The sequence below is a fragment of the Copadichromis virginalis genome, linkage group LG9 (assembly GCF_057382275.1).
Source record: "Copadichromis virginalis isolate Kocher_CV1m ecotype Utaka linkage group LG9, C_Virginalis_male_GT1.1, whole genome shotgun sequence".
NCBI classification, from domain to species: domain Eukaryota; kingdom Metazoa; phylum Chordata; class Actinopteri; order Cichliformes; family Cichlidae; genus Copadichromis; species Copadichromis virginalis.
In genome coordinates, this window is record NC_140626.1 from 25,693,957 (window position 1) to 25,705,701 (window position 11,745).

At 41.5% G+C, this 11,745-nt stretch overlaps 1 protein-coding gene across 2 annotated transcripts in view; it reads right to left on the reverse strand.

Moving 5' to 3' along the window:
* arfgef1 (ADP-ribosylation factor guanine nucleotide-exchange factor 1 (brefeldin A-inhibited)) overlaps nt 1-9,777 on the reverse strand; it is a 55,525-nt gene extending 45,748 nt beyond the window's left edge. For both annotated transcript variants that reach the window (XM_085468475.1, XM_085468474.1), the window contains exon 1: nt 9,463-9,777. In XM_085468475.1, coding sequence (XP_085324601.1) covers nt 9,463-9,586 — 124 coding nt within the window. In that variant the 5' untranslated portion in view covers nt 9,587-9,777. The remainder of the gene's footprint in view (nt 1-9,462) is intronic.
* Nucleotides 9,778-11,745: the final 1,968 nt, after the last annotated feature.

The window sequence follows — 11,745 nt, forward strand, 5'->3', positions numbered from 1 at the left end:
TTAGCCACTTAGCATTCCAATAGGCAGCCATAGTAGATAAGGCTGATGAATCAGCACGGGAAGTATTTGGAAGCCCTGAGCAAAAGGTTAGCAGTGGGATTGTGGGAGGGTTGCCAGTTTAAAACCAGGAGAGAAGAAAATGTAGCAATGACTGAATGAGAAATATGCTGTTGACCACTACAGTTCACAGCCCGTTCCTCAAAAAGGAGTGTTTGTGTTCTGAGATTGTAAACAGCGTTGATAAAAGATGTGCTTGAATATTCATGGAAGTCTGTACCGAGGCTAAGAGTGTACTACATTTACGAGACGCCCCGGCTACACGTGGTGATGAATTGTAGAAAACGCCAAGTCTGCTAGCACGAGCAGAACAACAGCCTGCTTTCATCATACGTACAACACATCAAACTCCTGCTTCAAAACAACCTGCTCCCTCTCGTCTCCCACTGCTGCCGGGAGCTACTTGCAGACTAAGTTGAGTCTCCCCCCTTCCCGTGCGCCACCCTGCCCGAGTGCCATGACGAAGCATTCCTCAGCAGCAATCTGCGAGTAGCCACAGGAATAAGTCGGCAGGACCGTAAACCCTGGAGTCACACATCCTAAGGCCTCCTCATGTGTGTTTATGCATGTCGTTGGTTACTTTTGCTGCAAGTAGACATGGTGACGAGAATCGGACAAGTTTTCACTTATTTCTCTACATTAAATCTAAACAGGGCTAAAAGGCTGTAAGGCAATGAAGCTGCCCATCTCGAGAAGGTCAAGTACCAACCTAGTGTCAGAAGGAAAAGGGGTGCAGCAGGTGGTGCAAACAAAGTGCACACAAAAACTTTTGGCGCCTCAGTAAACTCGCAAATGGTCGATTTCTGTTTGCCAGTTTAGCTTTACTGCTATGCAAATCAATAGGTGTTTCTCTATTTTTCTGTCTCAGTGAGACCAAATGAAAAATTTTGTTAGGATATGTTTGACATTTGCGTTTTGCTACTACCAGTAAACTCTACATGGACATCTGTGAGAGAAGGCTTGGAGCAAAAATAAACAGAAATAAAACTGTAACCCATCCAGGGTGCAATTCTTCTCCGAAATGTTGCAGTACGGTTGTCTTGTTGCAGGATTCGCTCATTATCACTGACGCCAACAACAGTGTGCACAGCAGGTAGATGCACTCAATGGCAGCCCTGAGAGGATGCGTTCACCTGGGCAAATATATCTCAGCTGACTAAAGCTGCTGGATCAACACTAATTCAATAAGTAGACATTTTTAGCCAGCGTAAAGTTCATGCGCGGAATAACAATCAAATGCAATCAAAAACGCGCATGCGCCCACACTAGAAGAAGAAAGAAAAAGAAAAAAAATCTCACGAGACCTCTAACATTTCATCAATTAAGACACAGCAGCGCATGCACACGGCTGCTACACTGGTGGGAGGGAGAGAGATAAACAGGCAGCTCTCTGGAGATGCTCCGCAACACGTCACAAGACAAGCAGCTAGAAAACAGCTCGCTGGGAGGGGACACTGGGTTCAGACACAGAGGGAGGAGAGAAAAGGGAGAAAGCGAGAGGAAGCAGAGGCAAGGACGAGGCTATTTTCCAAAGAAAATAAGCTTAATAAACCTGCCTTTTTATTAGCTCTATGATTATGGGGTTGGGTTTTTGTATGTGCAATAGAAGCATTGTGTTGCTGTTTTTGTGAAGCTGCCACCACAGTGCAGGCGGACAGTAATCATTTCTAGACTGTAATCAGACATGTTTTTGATCATCTATAACACAGAAGAAATAAGACATAAGAAAGAGAGACAATGTGAAGGACTTCACTGCAGCCTGATCAATTCCTGGACCTTGGATGAGTTAAAAAAAAAAAAAAAAAAAAAAATCTCCACTATGATAACACAACACTTCTTCACAATGGGACCGCAGCAATCGCTACCAATGCACATGCATATACATATGCAAGAGGTTAGAGGTTAATTTCTGACTCAGTTTCCATCACCTGAGAAAGGAGCTGGAGAGCGACAAAGGGCATCCGCCTTCTGCAGCACTATTTCCATTTCAAAGACTTTAGAGCCCATCTGCATTTGGCATGGATCCTGCGGTTGGCACTAACCGCACCATACACAATGATCAGCGAACATTCATTTTAGTCAGACTGCTTTTACCCCAAAAACAATCATGATCACAGTGAAACACTACAACCCGGTATCCAGACTGTCATGATTGGATCTCAGGTACACTCAATAATCAACAAAAGGCATTTAAGCCTAATTTTTAAGCCAATATCCACACACAAGACAGAGGCTCACACTAATGCACTACATTTGACCAATCTGAGAATAAACTGTTGTTGTAGGCAAACATGGCGTAGCTGCGATCACCGAAGAAAGCCTGAGAAAAATCAGACCTCTGACATTTCTGCTGTTCACGATGAAAGAAAAGGTTGCACAGCGGTAATTACATTCGGTGTGGAAGAAGGAACGACTGTCAGAGGTTGTCTGGGCTACCTAATCACATGTGCACTCATGCGTTTGGGCATGCGTGCTTTACATTTCCGTGTGCATGTGTGTGTCCCACCAGCCCACTCACTCGCACTTGCATAAGCCCTTCTAATCACCAGTCTCACTCCCATGGCTGAATCAAGGCTCTAATTTTGTAGCCAAAAAGTCCCAAAGCGCTCTGCCTCCACAAGGTCTCGATTACTCAGCTGTTGGCTTTGTTATTAAAATTAATGCATCTTTAATAATTCCACTGTGGTTGGACACATTATGTAGCATTCTTCTATCTATTGGTATGAAATACAACCGCTTTTCTTTTAAAACCGGGTTATTATCAGCGTGCAGGCTACAGAATCTGGAGACAAACACTAAGCCTAGGGAAGGTAAATACAAGTCATTTTTGTAAGTGCACCTGTCGTCTTCTACCTGCCCTGCCATGTTTAGGGGAACTTTACACTCACAAGCACTGTGTGATACTTCATTATTACAGTGATACTGTTAGTATTATGGCAGAAGTTGGACATTTGTTAAAAAGAGAAGTTTAAAATTCCCCTCTGACATCACCTGACATTTGAGAGCTGGCACAAGGACACAAGTTGTTAACTTGTATTGTGCACTACTACTGTATCTGCACCATTTTGTACCATTTGTAGTGCAGTTTAATACAACTGTCCCTTTACATCACTCAGAAAGTGCTAGCTTGTGAGCTAGACTAACCATCAACAATGACTATGTTTCATTCCTGTCACTTCAAGACGAGCTCCATCTGCACCACACACCTGCCCTGAGCTTTACTGTTTGCTAGCAACAGCAAGCTCAGCTAGCAAAATTTATCCACAGACAGTCCATTATTAGAAATACTGGAGTTCTACTGATTTTACTCTATTAGTTATCCACACAAAGGCAATTTTATTTGCCAAGCAATTAAATGATAAATTCTCCAAAATACACCGCCACCACAGAGGCCCTTTTGCAGGGTCTCGAATCAGCAGCGGTGAAGCACAAACCTGCTAGCAGCAGCAGTTGCTGTGTCTGCCTCTACCTTTTGCCGTGCCCAAACTTTTAGCCTCAGTAAAAATTTGATGGTTGAATTGTTTTAAAAACTAAATAAATAAACTCCCTATATACACACAACTGTCATGAAAGCATAAGTTAGATACAGAAAGCAAAGGTGTTTTTTGTACCAGGCCGCACATATTTCTATTTCTGCTTATGGAGTCGGTTTCAAGTAGCCATGAGAGTATGAGTTGAATTCACTTTGTTACCACTTTGTTAAAGCTCATCCAGTTCATCCAGTTCAGGGACCTTTGTTCCACAGCATGTTCCCAATCAATCTCTACAGTCTCTACTATGTGACTACTGAAGTATTGACAGCTCTACAAGCTCAGAATACCATAATATTCATTACATTCTGATCTAAATTAAGACTCAGATTAATACACGGCTCAAATTGCAGACTTTCACAATGATAAACAATGGCACCCAGCTGGTTAACAGCCAGCATGTCTGCAGACATTGGACTTATTTATAAGTTGAACCATATTAAAGTACCTATAAACACTTATATTCCTCCAAGGTGCAAAAAAGAAAAAAAAAAAACCCTCCCCACCCAAAAAATCCAGAAACTCAATAAAAAACTATCACTGCGACACATAATTTGCTCAGTAGCAAATTTACACAAATTAATACAGCTAATAGATGAATACAAGATAGATGACCCCGATAAAAAAAAGTCCTGCAAGATGAAACTGAAAGCAACACAAAGGGAGGAGGGTTTCTCATCATGTGCCTCATCTGTTTGCAGTAGACTATAATTAATTTATCACCTGTCCCAGGACTGAAGAAGGCATCAGTGGAAAGAAATGATGTATTATGTATTGACATATCAGTGTAAGCATAACAAAGTGTGAGGAGGACAAAAACAGTCTCCTTTCTACATTCTAAACAGTCTCCACTGCACAGATAAAAGGATTATTTGTGCTTTCAGAGCTAGAATAGGCTCCGCCATGTTAACTACTCCACTGCTCGCTATCTGAACACCAGTCAACCTTTGGGGTTACAAGCAGCTTTTGTGTCTGCACTTGGTCTGGAGGGGTGGAAATGAGACAGAAATCAGGCGTGGGGCCTTTTCTTTAGGGAAACAGAAGAGAAAACATGATTGGAGAACAATTTATCCCAATAAATCTACTGTACTTCTCTTCTTACACATACATTACAATCTAAAATTAAGTAGTATAGAAATATATAGTATATAACTCTGAATTGAATATGCTTGGAGTTTAAAGTGTTGCTTGGACAAAACAAGCAATCTGAAGGTTCCGCCATGACTCTAATAAGAAAAAAGATAATATATGCAAGTCTCGAGGTCATATCAAACCTTTCAGAGCTCCAAGATGAATTCTTTTTTCGACTGATGCCTTTCTTACTTATAAGAATTTGACCTGAACTGTGCCTGTATAATCAGATTCTAGTTAGGATCAAACAGCCCCGAACATTTACAGTACCTTGGCAAATAAAAGTGACATAAAAAAGGAGGCTGACAGCTGCTGTTGCTTCCCTCATTTACACTTTCTCAACGCCTCAATGCCCCAAATGTCTGGTGGTGTCATCAGCAGGTTACTTGGTGTGCCTCAGCTGCATAGAAATCAAAAGGAAACTGGCTGCCTTCTGCTAAATTTTCACGAGGAGAATGAAAGATGGCAGTAAAAGGTTGTCAAGCATGCAAGTTAGTGTTGGTTATTTTGCAGGAGTACAGACGTTCAAGGCTTGCCCCCCGACGGCAGCCTTGAGCTCCTGCGCTTCACATCCAGGGAAGGCTGTGTGGCATCTTTGCGCATCGTGGTCAAAAACCCCAATTAACAGACGGCACCATTCGTAACCTTGTGCTTATTGCGGTTGAGCATGTGGCGACTATGGTGCAGCTTATCACGGAGGAGCACGTGCCCACCAATCTTAATGATCAGAGGTACATTTGTCCTGTTGGCTTCCCGGTCAGCTCTAAAGAGAAGGTAGTCCATGCAAGCAGCGGCCTTGAGCTCTGTGCAAAAGTACACCCTGCAAACTCTTGCTGATTTTGTCTCTGTTTACAGCTTCATTCAAGGTTCTTTTGACCTTGGACAGGGAAAATATTTGCCACAGCAAAGCTCAAAGTGAAGTGGCATTGGCTGGAAATGTGTTTTTTGTTTGGTCCAAATTAAACCTTGTAGTGGAGCACAAATTCAGTCAATAAGCAGGAAACATTTCCTAATCATGTTGACTTCATGAGTGTTGGAGTAATAAAAATATTGATAAATGTTAGATGTATTTAAGTAGCACGGGACTTTGGCTAAATATTAAACAAGCTTCTCTTGGAAGATTTTTGACTATTAAATGTTTATTAACCTCTATGTGCCAGAGTAGCAGTTAAGGAAAGTGCAGGTACCTTTGAGAAGTCTAAGTGATAGTACACATTAACAGAGAAACCATCATTTTTAACATGACCGAACCAGTTGGCCAGATGTCTTTAATTTTCTTTTAAATGGACTCAGCCAAAGGTTGGCAGTCACAGCATCAGTGCCCTACTAGAAAAGCTAGAGTGACAAAACGCAGAACAAAGACCACCAACATCTATTCCACTTTATTTAAGAATTAATGAAATCCAGGGAGGAGATGGGCTCTACTGAACCAACCAATGAAACCAGAACTTACCATTAGCACTCCATAAGTCTGCAGGCTGAGTAAATATAGCACCTAGATGATGGTTTATTGATTATTTGTTTAGTATTCATCCTATAATGCATTCATATTTAATGAATATCACCCAAACAATCAGTACTTTACAGAAACCAAGCTGACAATAGTTATTTATATATAAAACATGTTAGATATATCTCAACTGTATCCATATTATAACATGGATTGCCCTCAGGACTGTGCAGCACATGTAGCAGGATAGCATCACCATGAAAAAGGCTAAGTAAGTAGCAGGGTGTCCACCATAGGTCGCTTTAACTTTGCCCCAGTGTAAAGCATATGGGTCAATATATAAAAATCAGTTTCCCCCCAAACGTCCAGTACTGATCGAGCTCTACTCAAACACAGTTCACTATTCTCATCTATTACCACTGTTGGTATAACAATGTATTAAGATTTTGTGGTAATGAGTGACTGTGTATTACATTACAATCAAATTTGACAACAACACCGAATAAAATTACATCCCTGACTTAGTCACAGTGTTTCTGTCTCACTCATCCTTGGCTGGCAGGTAACTCTGCAGGACTTCATCGGCAACAGGTTTCTTGTGACCTCTGCAGCTGACCCTCAGATCATACACCCCTAAGGGGAGAGATAATGAGCATTGTGCTCAGCGGGACTGAACTGCTCAGGTGGAAACAAGTGCTCCTTCTTCTTAGCAGTGAGGCGTGAAGAGAGCCCCCCTGGTTTAGACTGCTGTGTACATTCACATTACCAATCTTTCACCAGCCGAAAGGCCACAAGAGCTACTCGAGGAAAAGAGGAGGCTGGCTTTACAAAACAATGAGACCAACCAGATCCAATCACATGAAAATAGAAACTTGTGACAACAATGAACCAAAGCCTGAGCCGAATTCAAGGAGGTAGTGTGCATATACGGTCTAAGGGCCTTTGATATTTTGAGTTAACTGTTCTTTGCCACCAGACAGCTCCTCTCAAAGAAGCCGACAGTGAGATCCACAGATAATAGGGCCCTGCTAAAGCGGCACTTTGGGGAGTGTGAGAAACTGAGATGATGTAGTTTTTGTGAACTGCCGAGTGAAACTGATAACGCAGGAGGAACTTCACTTTGGGAGTTATGAGGGTGAACTGTTTGCGAAGGTAGCTTCTTTTTAGCTTGTTCCTGATACCTTGTTTTGCAGACGGGAAAACGCTGAAAATAACGGGTATTTAACAGACACCATGTGAAACAGGAAGACTTTCAGTGACAGCAGAGAGGAGAGTGTGGCACAGGCACTTTCTCAGAGATGTCTCAGAGCTCCAAGAGCTAAAGGGGATTATGTAAGTCAAGCAGTATACTGGGTCACCCAGTTGTTTTTGATACACTACTGCATCGCCGCTACAACTGCGCTTATTGCAGAGATTCGTATTTCATAGCGCCCACGTACGGCTTCACTGGGAAGTTAAAAGGTTTTATTTTTTGTTTTGTTTTTTCTTTTTAAAGAAGATTCACCGCCACTGACTGCTAAGTAGGATTCAGTGTTAACCAGCGATTTTTAAATCAGAATGACAACATATTGTAGTGAACAAACTAGCTGCTAAAATGCTATATGCCAGCCAGTAACCATGGTGACTTTAATGGTTTATGAATAAGCATAGCCCGTGTAAACTACACGTGGTTTATGCTTGGTTTCTGTCTCACAGCTGTAATGTCTACATTTTAATCAAACCCTCGAGGTAAGCAGGAAAATCAGAAGCAAAGGACAATCAGTACCAACTGATGACATCATCAGATCAAGTCCCTAAGCCCCCCAGATAAAGAAACACCACCGACTGTCTACTAATAACAGGAACAGAACCATGCAAATTGTGTACGTCTGCTTTAAGGCCATGCTACATAGAGCTTCCTATTCTGAATTAACACCATGTTACTGCTCTGTGCACAAAAAGCTATATAATTCATGTGGGTGGTTTAGCTTCACAAAACAACACAGCAGAGTCTAAACAAATATGCTGCATGTATTTTGCCTATAGGCCACTACAAAAGCCTTCAGCAGCTGCATGTGTTGATAAAGGCAGCACTGTTGGGACAGGTAGGATTTTTGGCTGCTTCACAACAGGACTCTTTGTTTCTCTAGCTGTGTCATATTACTAACCAGGAAAAAACTAAACAAAAAAAAAAAATCCTAGCCTGCATGGAGCTAATTTTAACTCCAACATGAGAAAAAATATATGTTTTACGGGGCGAATTTCCTTGTTGTTAATAATGTTTTACAAAATTTACATTTACCACTAATTATCACCCCTAAGGTTATGTTTCCCAAGACACACTTGCTAGCAAACGTTAGTGAAGCTCACGCCTGTAGTAAAAGGTCAAACAGACGTGCAGTGACGTTCATTTCAAAATAAAAGCGCAGTTAATTAGATAGCACGCCGATCAATCTTGGGTTTATTGCGAAGAAACACGTTTATAAGAACAGAAAGTACAATTTATAACGTGTATTAATCATTAATAGGCTGTATTAAACGATGTTCCCTTTTGATTGGTATAAATCCTTCTAACTGTAATTTTATTTTTGTACTAACCGGAAATTATCTTCTCTCCACCCCTAGAAATGACACCATTCCTAGCATAAAGGTGCTACTGACAACTGTCAACCTCAAGCTTCTCGCCAAGTCGACTTCATTGTCTAGTTTTACAGAGAAGACGAGGCCACCCGAGTAAAAAGGTTAATAAATAACAGATGTAATAAAATAAAATTTAAAAAAAAGTCTTCAGCCCTTCCTGTACTGACCGGGGCACGGCCACTTTGTACCAGGAAGAGACGCAAACATCTCACCTTAATGGGGTGAAATCATGTAGTTTAGAGAAACACAGTTTACGCTCGACGAATATATGGAGTGTGCTTGTGTGTCAGGGTGATGACTAAAGAGAAACACAGCCTTAAACAACTTTGTTTCCCCTGTGATGTCCGGCCTGTGCACAGATCGCTACTAGTTTCGCAGCATCGCTTCGGCGTTGCAAACACCCACCCCTCCTGCACCATTTCCGTGTTTTATACGGAATCATTTCCACGGAGCCTGTGCCACGTCAATTAAATGCATAGGTTTTACTGAAATCTTACGCAGGGCAATAAGACCGGAGTAAGAGCCAGCTTGTAATAAACGAAAAGCACACGGTGCCTTGCCAAACACTGCGACATTGTTGCAGGATAACCGGTTAATAAGTGAAAGGGTGCATGACGTGTCTAAATCAATGAGTCCAAGACAGCAACAACGTGACGCTAAAACAACACAACTCACCTAGTGCCACCTCGCAGGCTTTGCGCAATTGGGAATGGTGAGCCTTTTTCACCTCCTTGTCGGCCAGGATCTTTTCCAAAGCTCGTGTAAGGAACATGTTTTTCGTCTTTTTGCCCTCAAACATGTCGCACCGGAATTTGGAGCGAGGTGTGCCTGGTCCCAAGGGGGGCTGCAGCCTCCTCGAACAGAGATGTAATTCCTTTAGTAATGTCAGCCGCAGAGCCCCTAACAGACAAACATAAATAAACACAGAAGGTGGGGTAAATCCCTCAGATTGCCATTAACGACCTGCCTCCTGCGCCATGTTTGAGAGAGGAAACGACGTCACGTACGTTTGAGAGCGGCCGCAGTGAGGCAGTAGGGAGTGAGGACGGAGATGAGAGTGTACCTGCACCCGAGCTGTGTCTGCACATTCATGTACACCTGAGATTCACGATTTATTTGACCAAGACACATTTTTTCTGTAGTTTTGGTTCTGTGCACCGCCGCTGAGGAGCAGACTTCATTTAAAGGGGTTTTACACAAAAATTGCATTAAATGTTTAGGATTTAAAGCCATTTAAAAAAAAAATTGCCAAGTTTCAGAAGCTCAAAATTAATACATTTTCACTGGAATTTCACATTTGAGGCCCAAAGAGATTACAGCGCAGGTATTGTAGGTTATTATTGGACTGGGAACCTAAACAAACCCATAAGTGAGACAGGGAAAGCTTCAGTCAGCCAAATCAGTAGTCTGATGCACTGGGCACCTCATTTAATTGAAGTGTAAAAGGTTCTCTATCTCGCTCTCTGCTCTGCTTCAGCCAAATACTGCAAGACTGATCAGACACAACTTCACAGAGCAAGTGGATAATGACCCAAAGCATACTGCAAAAGCAACCCAGGAGTTTCTCAAATCAAAGAAATGGGATGTTCTTTAAAGGCCAATTCAGTCACTTAATTTCCACCAAGAAGAGCTTTTTTTTTCTTTTTAGTTATGAAAGGCCAAACTGAATGCAGGAAGAACCACAAACAAGCAGCAGCTTGAGAGGAAACACAGCACTAAGGGTCCAGGCTTCAGTCACTCATTGGCTGCAAAGTATTAAAAGCATCATATATACAATTATATTCGTTTGTCCAAATAATTTTATATTAAATGTATAGGAATGTCTGTAATTAATGCACTTCAGTCACATATTGATAGTTTGATTTTAAAATTCACTGTGGTGGTTTACAGAGGCAAAACTGTCTTTGCATATAAACCTTCATGGTCGTATTAAACCTATGTGTGAAAGCCCTGGCGTAACATGTTGCCACAGTGCCTTAAACCACCAAGCAGAAGAGTTTGCTGTCTTTTGTTGAATAAAACATAACTTTCCTCTGACATGACATGCACATGACCTACAGCAAACTTGTGTGTGGTATCCCTGTGGGCATTTTGTTAAACATTTTCATTGTAGTAAATATGTAGTAGCCTGTGAAGGGATCATGATACAGTTAACTCAAACAGAACTGAAGTCGATCCTTTTGGGATTCTCAGTTAATCATAACGGACCCACTTAACTCTACATTTAGAAACAATACAGTGTAAATAGATCTGATTGTCATCCTTGTAAGGACCCACAGATTTTTTGGAGGAGGGGGTTAACACACTTTACTCGTGAATGAATGCAAATGTAGTTTTCTTTAAAGATTTCAGCAGAACTTAAAACCTTAAAAAAAGACAATTTCAAGTTGCTGCTTTTTGTTTTGCTCATGTATCAAATCAGTTCAGGAGTGATCGCAGGCTTCATTTTTGGTGGCAGAGCAATTTTAAATCCCTGCACATGGCAACTTATTTGTCTGTGGTTAATTTCCGTTATAATTTCCCAGTCAATTTAATCTTTATGGTATTTTGCTTATTGCCTTACCTCATACATAACTGTGCATATCCACACATTCAGATGGTGCTACACTGCATTTTACAGCCTTTAGCAGAGTGCAACACATCCAGGAAATCTGGCAATTTGACAACACAGATTTGGCAGTTGTGGGCGGTATAGTTCACTTTCACTCGGATCGGACTGTCCCGCGTGTCAGTCCCACCGTTTCTGAATCCATAAATAAGAGCAGAGCTGCAGAATCTGCAGACTGGCTACGAAGAAACTAAAATAAGAGGCAGATGTTTGAATCGATCATTAAATGCTATTAGTTAAATCAAAAAAGGTCAGAACGTTATTCATTATAAACATCTGCTGACTACAATGATGTTTATCATCAAACATGGCGACGAGTATGTGTGCAAAACACTGACAGAACATAAATG